Genomic DNA, 13,213 nt, shown 5'->3' on the forward strand with positions numbered 1-13,213 from the left:
ATTGTGTGTGTCAGTGTGAGTGTGTGAGTGTGTGTGTCAGTGTGTGAGTGTGTGAGTGAGTATGTGTGTGTGTGTGTCAGTGTGTGTGTGTCAGTGTGTGTGTGTGTGAGTGTGAGTATGTGTGTGTGTGTGTGTGTGTGTGTGTGTGAGTATGTGTGAGTGTGTGTGTGTGAGTGTATATGTGTGTGAGTGTGTGTGAGTGTGTGTGTGTGTGTGTGTGTGTGTGAGTATGTGTGAGTGTGTGTGAGTGTGTGTGTGTGTGAGTGTGTGTGTGTGTGTGTGAGGACAGGCTGCTGTTGACCCTGATGATCCAGGCAGTACACTGTCTCGGCTGATGTTCTGATGAATGGTCACTGGGTGGAGTACCAGTGAGCTGCACTTACAGAAACAAGTCTGTACAATGAATGTTGACCTTAATTACATGCTATAAACTATTACCAATGTCGACATCGTTATGGACGTGTGTATGTATATAATTACATGCAGCCAAATAATTACATCCATGGTTATTCCGAAACCTAGTGCAGCTGGTTACATCATCCGCTCAATGTTCACTCTGCATAACAATTGCACTGTCTCTCTCCAATATTCTCCTTTATTCCCTCTCTCCATATCTCTCTCTGTCTCTCTCTCTCTCTCTCTATCTTGTTCACTCTCTCTCTCTCTCTGTCTCTCACTCTCTCTGCCTCTCTTTCTCTCTGTCACTCTAGCTCTCTCTCACTCTCTCTCTCTCTCACTGTGTGTGTCTCTGTCTCTCACTCTCTCTGTCACTCTCGCTCTGTGTCTTCATCTCTCTCTCTGTCTCTGTCCCTCACTCTCTTTCTCTCTCTCTCTCTCTCTCTGTGTCTCTGTCTCCCTCTCTCTCTCTCTCTCTCTCTATGTCTCTGTGTCTCGAGCTCTAGCTCTCTCTCTGTGGCTCTCTCTGTCTCTCTCTCTCTGTCACTCTCTGTCTCCATCTCTCTCTCTCTCTCTCTCTCTGTCTCTATCTCTCTCTGTCTCTGTCTCTCTCTCTCTCTCTCCCTTTCTCTCTCTGTCTCTCTCTCTCTCTCTCTTTCTCTCTCGGTGTCTCTATCTCTCTCTTACTTTCTCTCCCTCATTCTCTCTTACTCTCATTCTCTCTCCCTCATTCTCTATCACTCTCATTCTGTCTCCCTCATTCTCTCTCTCTCTCATTCTCTCTCTCCCTCATTCTCTCTCTCCCTCATTCTCTCTCTCCCTCATTCTCTCTCTCCCTCATTCTCTCTCTCCCTCATTCTCTCTCTCCCTCATTCTCTCTCTCCCACATTCTCTCTCTCCCTCATTCTCTCTCATTCTCTCTCGCTCTCATTCTCTCTCATTCTCTGTCTCTTCATTCTCTCTCGTTCTCTCTCGCTCTCATTCTCTTTCGCTCTCATTCTCTGTCTCCCTCATTCTCTGTCTCATTCTCTCTCATTCTTTCTCTCATTCTCCCTGTCTCGCATTCCCACCCTCTCATTCTCTCTCACCCTTTTTCTCATTCTCCCTCTCTCATTCCCTCTCTCTGTATTTCTCTCATCCCGCCCTCGTCCCTTCCCGTGGCGTTACAGGGCTATCGTTCCCATCAATGAGCTCAGTGACCTCTCTCTCACTAACTGACGGTTCTCTCTGTGTTTTTTTTCTCTCTGTCCGTCTCTCCCTCTCTCTCTATCTCTCCCTCTCTATCTCCCTCTCTCTCTCTCTCTCTCCAAGCTCCTGAAATGGTGAAGGGGGATCCCATTGGACCACCTGCTGATATCTGGGGTCTGGGCGTGCTTATTTACATCATGTGAGTAGCCGTGGTGGCCGGTATCTGTGAGTATGACGTGGCTGTGTAACTGGTGGTGGGAGGTGTCCCTGGGAGGGGTTCCCTGATCCGGGTCTAACGGCCACAGTGTGGGGACACTTACACCGTTTGAAACACCGTTAATTGTTGCTGACATTGGTGCAAGACTTGCTCGTTCCTGTGCCACGATTCTGCTTTAACGTCACCTTTATTTTTTACCTGTCACTGTCTCGCCCCCGTTTCCGTCACCACCTTTACCCCGGGGAGCGCGCTGGGTCAGTGTGGTGTGCACCTGCGCTGTCTGCACGTGCATGTGGCACTGAGAGTGTGGGGGGGGGGCGGGGGAGCACTGAGACAACACTGTCAAAGAATGAGAGGTGATCTCACTGAAATATTGCTGCGGTGCAGAGGGACCTGGGGTCCTTGTGCATGAAACACTAAAAGTTAGCATGTAGGTGCCACACAAAAGGTTACTGCACAAGATAAAAGTTCACGGAGTTGGGGATAATATATTAGCATGGATAGAGGATTGGCTAACGAACAGAAAACAGAGAGTCGGGATAAAGGGTTCATTCTCGGGTTGGCAATCAGTAACTAGTGGGGTGCCGCAGGGATCAGTGCTGGGACCCCAACTATTTACAATCTATATAAACGACTTGGAAGAAGGGACTGAGTGTAAGTTTCCAAGTTTGCTGATGATACAAAGATGGGAGGAAAAGCAATGTGTGAGGAGGACACAAAAAATCTGCAAAAGGACATAGACAGGCTAAGTGAGTGGGCAAAAATTTGGCAGACGGAGTATAATGTTGGAAAGTGTAAGGTCATGCACTTGGGCAGAAAAAAATCAAAGAGCAAGTTATTATTTAAATGGAGAAAGATTGCAAAGTGCTGCAGTGCAGCGGGACCTGGGGGTACTTGTGCATGAAACATAAAAGGATAGTATGCAGGTACATTGGAACCGGTTCTGGGGGAGGTGGGACCAGTACAAACCGGACGGTCTGCACCTGGGCAGGACTGGAACCAATGTCCTTGGGGGAGTGTTTGCTAGTGCTGTTGGGGAGGAGTTAAACTAATATGGCAGGGGGATGGGAACCAATGCAGGGAGACAGAGGGAAACAAAAAGGAGACAAAAGCAAAAGACAGAAAGGAGATGAGTAAAAGTGGAGGGCAGAGAAACCCAAGGCAAAAAAAAAAGGGCCACTGAATATAAAGGGGCTGCAGGAGGGGTCAAAACTAAAAATCATGGTTTAAAAACTAGTATTAAAACACTCTACCTAAATGCACGCAGCATTCAAAATAAAGTAAATGAGTTGACGGCACAAATCATTACAAATGGGTATGATTTGGTGGCCATTACAGAAACATGGTTGCAGGGTGGCCAAGACTGGGAATTAAACATACAGGGGTATCTGACGATTCGGAAAGATAGACAAGAAGGGAAAGGAGGTGGGGTAGCTCTCTTAATAAAGGATGATATCAGGGCAGTTGTGAAAGACGATATTGGCTCTAATGAACAAAATGTTGAATCATTGTGGGTGGAGATTAGAGATAGTAAGGGGAAAAAGTCACTGGTGGGCGTAGTTTATCGGCCCCCAAATAATAACTTCACGGCGGGGCGGGCAATAATCAAGGGAATAATGGAGGCATGTGAAAAAGGACCGGCAGTAGTCATGGGGGATTTTAACCTACATATCGATTGGTCAAATCAAATCGCACGGGGTAGCCTGGAGGAGGAATTCATAGAATGCATACGGGATTGTTTCTTAGAACAGTATGTAACAGAACCTACAAGGGAGCAAGCTATCTTCGATCTGTTCCTGTGTAATGAGACAGGAAAAATAAACGATCTCCTAGTAAAAGATCCTCTCGGAATGAGTGATCACAGTATGGTTGAATTTGTAATACAGATTGAGGGTGAGGAAGTTGTGTCTCAAATGAGTGTACTATGCTTAAACAAAGGGGACTACAGTGAGATGAGGGCAGAGTTGGCTAAAGTAGACTGGAAACACAGACTAAATGGTGGCACAATTTAGGAACAGTGGAGGACTTTTAAGGAGCTCTTTCATAGTGCTCAACAAAAATATATTCCAGTGAAAAAGAAGGGCGGTAAGAGAAGGGATAACCAGCCGTGGATAACCAAGGAAATAAAGGAGAGTATCAAATTAAAAACCAATGCGTATAAGGTGGCCAAGGTTAGTGGGAAACTAGAGGATTGGGAAAATTTTAAACATCAGCAAAGAATGACTAAAAACGCAATAAAGAAAGGAAAGATAGATTACGAAGGTAAACTTGCACAAAACATAAAACAGATAGTAAAAGCTTTTACCCATATATAAAACAGAAAAGAGTGACTAAAGTAAATGTTGGATCCTTAGAAGATGAGAAGGGGGATTTAATAATGGGAAATGTGGAAATGGCTGAGACCTTAAACAATTATTTTGCTTCGGTCTTCACAGTGGAAGACACAAAAACCATGCCAAAAATTGCTGGTCACGGGAATGTGGGAAGGGAGGACCTTGAGACAATCACTATCACTAGGCGGGTAGTGCTGGACAGGCTAATGGGACTCAAGGTAGACAAGTCCCCTGGTCCTGATGAAATGCATCCCAGGGTATTAAAAGAGATGGCGGAAGTTATAGCAGATGCATTCGTTATAATCTACCAAAATTCTCTGGACTCTGGGGAGGTACCAGCGGATTGGAAAGCAGCTAATGTAATGCCTCTGTTTAAAAAAGGAGGCAGACAAAAGGCAGGTAACTATAGGCCGGTTAGTTTAACATCTGTAGTGGGGAAAATGCTTGAAACTATCATTAAGGAAGAAATAGCGGGACATCTAGATAGGAATAGTGCAATCAAGCAGACGCAGCATGGATTCATGAAAGGGAAATCATGTTTAACTAATTTACTGGAATTCTTTGAGGATATAACGAGCATGGTGGATAGAGGTGTACCGATGGATGTGGTGTATTTAGATTTCCAAAAGGCATTCGATAAGATGCCACACAAAAGGTTACTGCAGAAGATAGAGGTATGCGGAGTCAGAGGAAATGTATTAGCATGGATAGAGAATTGGTTGGCGAACAGAAAGCAGAGAGTCGGGTTGTAAATCGGTGGTTAGTGGTGTGCCACAGGGATCGGTGCTGGGACCACAACTGTTTACAATATACATAGATGACCTGGAAGAGGGGTCAGAGTGTAGTGTAACAAAATTTGCAGATGACACAAAGATTAGTGGGAAAGCGGGTTGTGTAGAGGACACAGAAAGGCTGCAAAGAGATTTAGATTGGTTAAACGAATGGGTTAAGGTTTGGCAGATGGAATACAATGTTGGAAAGTGTGAGGTCATCCACCTTGGGAAAAAAACAGTAAAAGGGAATATTATTTGAATGGGGAGAAATTACAACATGCTGCGGTGCAGAGGGACCTGGGGGTCCTTGTGCATGAAACCCAAAAAGTTAGTTTGCAGGTGCAGCAGGTAATCAGGAAGGCGAATGGAATGTTGGCCTTCATTGCGAGAGGGATGGAGTACAAAAGCAGGGAGGTCCTGCTGCAACTGTATAGGGTATTGGTAAGGCCGCACCTGGAGTACTGCGTGCAGTTTTGGTCACCTTACTTAAGGAAGGATATACTAACTTTGGAGCGGGTACAGAGACGATTCACGAGGCTGATTCCGGAGTTGAGAGGGTTACCTTATGATGATAGATTGAGTAGACTGGGTCTTTATTCATTGGAGTTCAGAAGGATGAGGGGTGATCTTATAGAAACATTTAAAATCATGAAAGGGATAGACAAGATAGAGGCAGAGAGGTTGTTTCCACTGGTCGGGGAGACTAGAACTAGGGGGCACAGCCTCAAAATACGGGGGAGCCAATTTAAAACCGAGTTGAGAAGGAATTTCTTCTCCCAGAGGGTTGTGAATCTGTGGAATTCTCTGCCCAAGGAAGCAGTTGAGGCTAGCTCATTGAATGTATTCAAGTCACAGATAGATAGATTTTTAACAAATAAGGGAATTAAGGGTTACGGGGAGCGGGCGGGTAAGTGGAGCTGAGTCCACGGCCAGATCAGCCATGATCTTGTTGAATGGCGGAGCAGGCTCGAGGGGCTAGATGGCCTACTCCTGTTCCTAATTCTTATGTTCTTACAGCAAGTGATCAAGAAGGCCAATGGTATCTTGGCCTTTATTGCAAAGAGATTGGAGTATGAAAGCAGGGAAGTCTTGCTACAGTTATACAGGGTATTGGTGAGGCTACACCTGGAATACTGCGTGCAGTTTTGGTTTCCATATTTACAGTTAATTCAGAGACTAGGATCCTGAACTTGGGGAAAGGTAACTTCGATGGTTTGAGACATGAATTGACTAGGATAGACTGGCGAATGATACCTAAAGGGTTGACGGTGGATAGGCAATGGCAAACATTTAAAGATCACATGGATGAACTTCAACAATTGTACATCCCTGTCTGGAGTAAAAACAAAACGGGGAAAGTGTCTCAACCGTGGCCAACAAGGGAAATTAAGGATAGTGTTAAATCCAAGGAAGAGGCATATAAATTGGCCAGAAAAAGCAGCAAACCTGAGGACTGGAAGAATTTTGTGATGCAGCAGAGGAAGGCAAAGGGTTTAATTAGGAGGGGGAAAATAGAGTATGAAAGGAAGCTTGCTGGGAACATAAAAACTGACTGTAAAAAAGCTTCTATAGATATGTGAAGAGAAAAAGATTAGTGAAAACAAACGTAGGTCCCTTGCAATCAGATTCAGGTGAATTTATAATGGGGAACAAAGAAATGGCGGACCAGTTAAACAAATACTTTGGTCCTGTTTTCACGAAGGAAGACACAAATAACCTTCCGGAAATACTTGGGGACCGAGGGTCTAGTGAGAAGGAGGAACTGAAGGATGTCCTTACAAAGCGGGAAATTGTGTTAGGGAAATTGATGGGATTGAAGCCTCATAAATCCGCGGGGCCTGATAGTCTGCATCCCAGAGTACTTAAGGAAGTGGCCCTAGAAATAGTGGATGCATTGGTGATCATTTTCCAACAGTCTATCGACTCTGGATCAGTTCCTATGAACTGGAGGGTAGCTAATGTAACACCACTTTTTAAAAAGGGACGAGAGAGAAAACGGTTAATTATAGACCAGTTAGCCTGACATCAGTAGTGGGGAAAATGTTGGAATCAATTATTAAAGATGAAATAGCAACGCATTTGGAAAGCAGTGACAGGATCGGTCCAAGTCAGCATGGATTTATGAAAGGGAAATCATGCTTGACAAATCTTCTAGAATTTTTTGAGGATGTAACTAGTAGAGTGGACAAGGGAGAACCAGTGGATGTGGTGTATTTGGACTTTCACAAGGCTTTTGACAAGGTCCCACACAAGAGATTGGTGTGCAAAATTAAAGCACATGGTATTGGGGGTAATGTACTGATGTGGATAGAGAACTGGTTGGCAGACAGGAAGCAGAGAGTCGAGATAAACGGGTCCTTTTCAGAATGGCAGGCAGTGACTAGTGGGGTGCCGCAGGGCTCAGTGCTGGGACCCCAGCTATTTACAATATACATTAACGATTTAGATGAAGGAATTGAGTGTAATATCTCCAAGTTTGCAGACGACACTAAGCTGGGTGGCGGTGTGAGCTGTGAGGAGGACGCTAAAAGGCTGCAGGGTGACTTGGACAGGTTAGGTGAGTGGGCAAATGCATGGCAGATGCAGTATAATGTGGATAAATGTGAGGTTATCCATTTTGGGAGCAAAAACACGAAGGCAGAATATTATTTGAATGGCGGCAGATTAGGAAAAGGGGAGGTGCAACAAGACTTGGGTGTCATGGTTCATCAGTCACTGATAGTTGGCATGCAGGTACAGCAGGCGGTGAAGAAGGCAAATGGCAGGTTGGCCTTCATAGCTAGGGGATTTGAGTATAGGAGCAGGGAGGTCTTACTGCAGTTGTACAGGGCCTTGGTGAGGCCTCACCTGGAATAATGTGTTCAGTTTTGGTCTCCTAATCTGAGAAAGGACGTTCTTGCTATTGAGGGAGTTCACCAGACTGATTCCCGGGATGGCAGGACTGACATATGAGGAGAGACTGGATCAACTGGGCCTTTATACACTGGAGTTTAGATGGATGAGAGGGGATCTCATAGAAACATACAAGATTCTGATGGAACTGGACAGGTTAGATGCGGGAAGAGTGTTCCCGATGATGGAACAATGTTCCTGATGATGGGAAAGTCCAGAACCAGGGGACACAGTCTTAGCATAAGGGGTAGGCCATTTAGGACTGAGATGAGGAGAAACTTCTTCACTCAGAGAGTTGTTAACCTGTGGAATTCCCTGCCGCAGAGAGTTGTTGATGCCAGTTCATTGGATATATTCAAGAGGGAGTTAGATATGGCCCTTACGGCTAAAGGGATCAAGGGGTATGGAGAGAATGCAGGAAAGGGGTACTGAGGGAATGATCAGCCATGATCTTATTGAATGAAGGTGCAGGCTCGAATGGCCGAATGGCCCACTCCTGCATCTATTTTCTATGTTTCTATGTTTCAAGAAAGGATATACTTGCTTTGGAGCAGGTTCACTAGGTTGATTCCGGAGATCAGGAGGTTGACTTATGAGGAAAGGTTGAGACTATACTCATTGGAGTTCAGAAGAATGAGACGCGATCTTATCGAAACATATAAGATTATGAGGGGGCTTGATAAGGTGGATGCAGAGAGGATGTTTCCACTGATGGGGGAGACTAGAACTAGGGGACATAATGTTAGAATAAGGGGCCACCCATTTAAAACTGAGATGAGGAGGAATTTCTTCTCTCAGAGGGTTGTAAATCTGTTGTTAACCGATAAGGGGATAAGGGGTTATGGGGAGCGGGCAGGGAAGTGGAGCCGAGTCCATGATCGGATCAGCCATGATCGTATTAAATGGCAGAGCAGGCTCGAGGGGCCGAATGGCCGACTCCTGCTCCTATTTCTTACGTTCTTATGTTCTTGACGACCTGCGACCCTGGCTCTCGCTGCCCCTCTGCAGTCCCGAGCTTCTTGACATTCAGGAAACAGAGATTCCCGGGAGCGTGGCAGCTTGGGGACAGCAGGGTTAAGGTGAGGCACGGAGTCAGCATCCCATTCCAGGCCGCTCCGATTCGCAGCTCCCAGAGGGCAGTGCGGAGCACCGAATCAATGAAGTAACTAGGCCGGGCCCTGAGCCAGACAAAGCCATTGGAATGTAGGACATTCTGAGACATGTTCCCCGCTCAGCACTCGGTCACATCCCCCTCGTTCTCTGTCCTCCCACTCTCCCCCAAACTTATTGAGACTTCCAAACATTACAGGCTTTGGGAGCAGGATCGGGAGTGATAAGGGCAATTTCGGGCATGCCCACAATGCAGTTCTGGTCACCATATTAAGGGAAAGATGTGATTGCACTGGAGAGGCTACAGAGGAGATTTACAAGGATGTTGCCTGAACTGGAGAATTTTAGCTCTGAGGGCGAGACAGTTTCTTGAACGATAAGGGGATAAGGGATTATGGAGAGCAGGCAGGGAAGTGGAGCTGAGTCCATGATCGGTTCAGCCATGATCTTATTGCATGGCGGAGCAGGCTCGAGGGGCCGAATGGCCTACTCCTGCTCCTATTTCTTATTTTCTTATGAAAGATTGGATAGGCTGGGTTTACTTTCTTTGGAACAGAGGAGGCCAAGGAGAGACCATATTGAGGTGACTACAAGTATGAGGGGCCTGAATAGAGTGGATCGGAAGGAAGTATTTCCCTCGGCAGAGGATCAACAACCAGGGGAGGTTAGATTTAAATTAATTGGGGGGAGGTTTAGAGGGGATTTGCGGGGAAATGTCTTCACCCAGAGGGTGGTGGGGGTCTGGAACTCACGGCCTGAAAGGGTGGTAGAGGCAGAAAGCCTCACCACATTTAAAAACTACTTGGATGTGCACCTGAAGTGTCGTAACCTACAGGGCTACGGATCCAGAGCTGGAAAGTGGGATTAAGCTGGGTGCCCTCCTTCCGTGCTGTAAATTTCTCTGAGTCTATGAATACCCCTTCCCCCTGCACTCCGACACCATGACAGAGCCCACTGTCCTGGTAGTTCGGCCGAGGAACCAGGGGTTCCCCGGGGCCTGTGGAAACGTACCCTGCCTGAGGCAGTGCCGGCAACAACAACCTGAATTTATATAGCGCCTTTAATGTGTTAAAACCTCTCAAGGCACTTCACGGGAACATTATAAAACAAAATTTGACACCGAGCCACACCAGGAGAAATTAGGGCAGGTGACCAAAAGCTTGGTCCAAGAAGCAGGTTTTAAGGAGGAAGAGGAAAGAGAGGTAGAGAGGTGGAGAGGTTTAGGGAGGGAGTTCCAGAGCTTGGGGCCCAGGCAACAGAAGGCACGGCCACCGATGGTGGAGCGATTATAATCAGGGATGCACAGGGGGCAGAATTAGAGGAGCGCAGACATCTCGGGGGGTTGTGGGGCTGGAGGAGATTACAGAGATAGGGAGGGGGCGAGGGCCATGGAGGGATATGTAAACAAGGATGAGAATTTCGAAATCGAGGCGTTGCTTAACCGGGAGCCAGGAGCTGTGGAGTAAAAATTGGATTTTAAAGGGGGATTAATTTAAAACAAAAACAAAAATTTACAGAGGGTTGTAAATCTGTGGAATTCGCTGCCTCAGAGACCTGTGGAGGCTGGGTCATTGAATAAATTTAAGACAGAAATAGACAGTTTCTTAACCGATAAGGGAATAAGGGGTTGTGGGGAGCGGGCGGGGAAGTGGAGCTGAGTCCATGATCGGATCAGCCATGATCGTATTAAATGGCGGAGCAGGCTCGAGGGGCCGAATGGCCTTCTCCTGCTCCTATTTCTTATGTTCTGATGCCCCCGCTTCCCGCTGAATCTCTTGCGGAGGTAAAAGAAAGCAAGACTTATATTTATATAGCGCCTTTCACGACCACCGGACGTCTCAAAGCGCTTTACAGCCAATGAAGTACTTTTGGAGTGTAGTCACTGTTGTAATGTGGGAAACACGGCAGCTTATTTGATCACAGCAAGCTCCCACACACAGCAATGTGATACTGACCGGATAATCTGCTTTTTGTTATGTTGATTGACGGATAAATATTGGCCGGGTCCTGGCGGAGTGTATTTACATTGCGCATGCCATGTGTTGCAGGTTGAGCGGACGATCGCCGTTTGGTGGACCAGATCCAACCGAGACGGACAACCGGATTAAGATGGCGCAGTTCGACCTGACAAAGTGCTACCCGAACGCTTCGCAGAACGCTGCCCTCTTCCTCAAACGGGTCCTCTGCATGTTTCCAGCGTGAGTACCTCCCCCCGGACCCCCGGCCCCGCCCACTGACCCAGGGTCCTGCCCCCCAGCCCAGGGCTCCTGACCCCTACCCCTGGACCCACCCACCGACCCAGGGCCTCCACCCCTGCCCCCCAACCCACGGACCCGCCCCCAACCAAGGACCTCCGACCCCCAACACAGGACCTCCGACCCCCAACCCCCGACCCAGAGCCCCGCCCCCGGCTCCCGAGCAAGGGCCCCGCCCCGGCCCCTGCACCCGGCCTCCAGCCCCAGACCACCCACCCCAGGGCCCCAGGCCCCCCAACCCCGGCCCCCAGCCTCCCGCCCCCTACCCCCGCCCCCGGACCCCGACCTAGGGCCCCCGACCCCCGACCCAGGGCCCCACCTCCCGAACCATGGCCCCGCCCCCCAACCGAAGGCCCCACCCCCCAACTGAAGGCCTCACCCTGGCCCCCCCTGAACTAGGGCCCCGCCCACGACCCAGGCCCCCAGCCCCAGGACTACGACCCGCGGCCACATGGGCTTCCTATCATATTTCTCCGCTTTATGGTTCCTCCCTTCAGTCCCATGGATCCCTAACCCACCGACCTACATCCTGGGACCTGGGATCGAGAGGTAAAGCTCCCTCTACACTGTCCCATCAAACACTCCCAGGGCAGGTACAGGGGGTTAGATACAGAGTAAAGCTCCCTCTACACTGTCCCATCAAACACTCCCAGGGCAGGTACAGCACAGGGTTAGATACAGAGTAAAGCTCCCTCTACACTGTCCCATCAAACACTCCCAGGGCAGGTACAGCATGGGGTTAGATACAGAGTAAAGCTCCCTCTACACTGCCCCATCAAACACTCCCAGGGCAGGTACAGCACGGGGTTAGATACAGAGTAAAGCTCCCTCTACACTGTCCCATCAAACACTCCCAGGGCAGGTACAGGGGGTTAGATACAGAGTAAAGCTCCCTCTACACTGTCCCATCAAACACTCCCAGCAAACATTACCGCCCCGAAATGAGCAGAGCTGAAAATCCATCCCCAGGTGCCTGCTTTGCTAGGCCTGAGCGAACTGAGCGTGGTCACACCAAACCGAGTGATAATACGTTACAGGTGCATCGTCTCAATTCTGCCTGTCCGAAAACCGGTGGGCCGGACTATTTATTGGTCTCGCCGCGCTGTTTTAAATGGTGTACGATCGGTCCGAGCTTGTCCGAGTGACCCTTTACCCGGGCCAACCTCACCTGACTTCATTCTGCTTTGTCTGTTCACTGTTTCTGATCCATTCAAATCAGCCTAAGATCGGCGACTGATTTTATTGAAATTTCTTGTCTGAAATCCGGGAAAATCCGGAAACCGGCGTGGTCTTGGTCTCGAGGTTGCTGGATTTGAGACGTTGTACCTGTACGGGGATCAGGCAGGTGGACTTGAGGTCGAAGATCAGCCATGATTTTATTGAGTGGTAGAGCGGGCTCGATGCTGCCCCGTGTGGCCAACTCATAAGAACATAAGAAATGCAGGAGTCGGCCATTCGGCCCCTCGAGCCTGCTCCGCCATTTAATACGATCATGACTGATCCGATCATGGACTCAACTCCACTTCCCCGCCCACCTCCCTTAACCCCTTATCCCCTTATCAGTTAAGAAACTGTCTATCTCTTTGTCTTAAATATATTCAATGTCCCAGCTTCCACAGCTCTCTGAGGCAGCAAATTCCGCAGATTTACAACCCTCTGAGAGAAGAAATTTCTCCTCATCTCAGTTTTAAATGGGCGGCCCCTTATTCTAAGACCATGCCCTCTAGTTCTAGTCTCCCCCATCAGTGGAAACATCCTCTCTGCATCCACCTTGTCGAGCCCCCTCATAATCTTATACATTTCGATAAGATCACCTCTCATTCTTCTGAATTCCCTTAATGTTTCTGTAACCCCCTCTCCCCCTTTCCCCCTCTCCCCCTTTCCCCCTCTCCCCCTCCCCTTTCCCCCTCTCCCCTTCCCCCTCCCCTTTCCTCCTCTCCCCTCCCCTCTCCCCTTTCCCTACTCCCCCTCCCCCTCTCCCCCTTTCTCCCTCTCCCCCTTTCCCCGTTCCCCCTCTCCCCCTTTCCCCCTCTCCCCTTTCCCCCTCTC

General features: G+C 48.4%; 1 protein-coding gene across 1 annotated transcript in view; it reads left to right on the forward strand.

Moving 5' to 3' along the window:
- Positions 1 to 13,213, forward strand: part of LOC139260440 (striated muscle-specific serine/threonine-protein kinase-like) — a 458,414-nt gene that overhangs the window by 434,551 nt on the left and 10,650 nt on the right. Inside the window, exons 39-40 of the mRNA XM_070877003.1 lie at positions 1,708 to 1,783; positions 10,958 to 11,107. Coding sequence (XP_070733104.1) covers positions 1,708 to 1,783; positions 10,958 to 11,107 — 226 coding nt within the window. The remainder of the gene's footprint in view (positions 1 to 1,707; positions 1,784 to 10,957; positions 11,108 to 13,213) is intronic.

This window comes from Pristiophorus japonicus, chromosome 3 (assembly GCF_044704955.1).
Source record: "Pristiophorus japonicus isolate sPriJap1 chromosome 3, sPriJap1.hap1, whole genome shotgun sequence".
Taxonomy (NCBI): Eukaryota; Metazoa; Chordata; class Chondrichthyes; family Pristiophoridae; genus Pristiophorus; species Pristiophorus japonicus.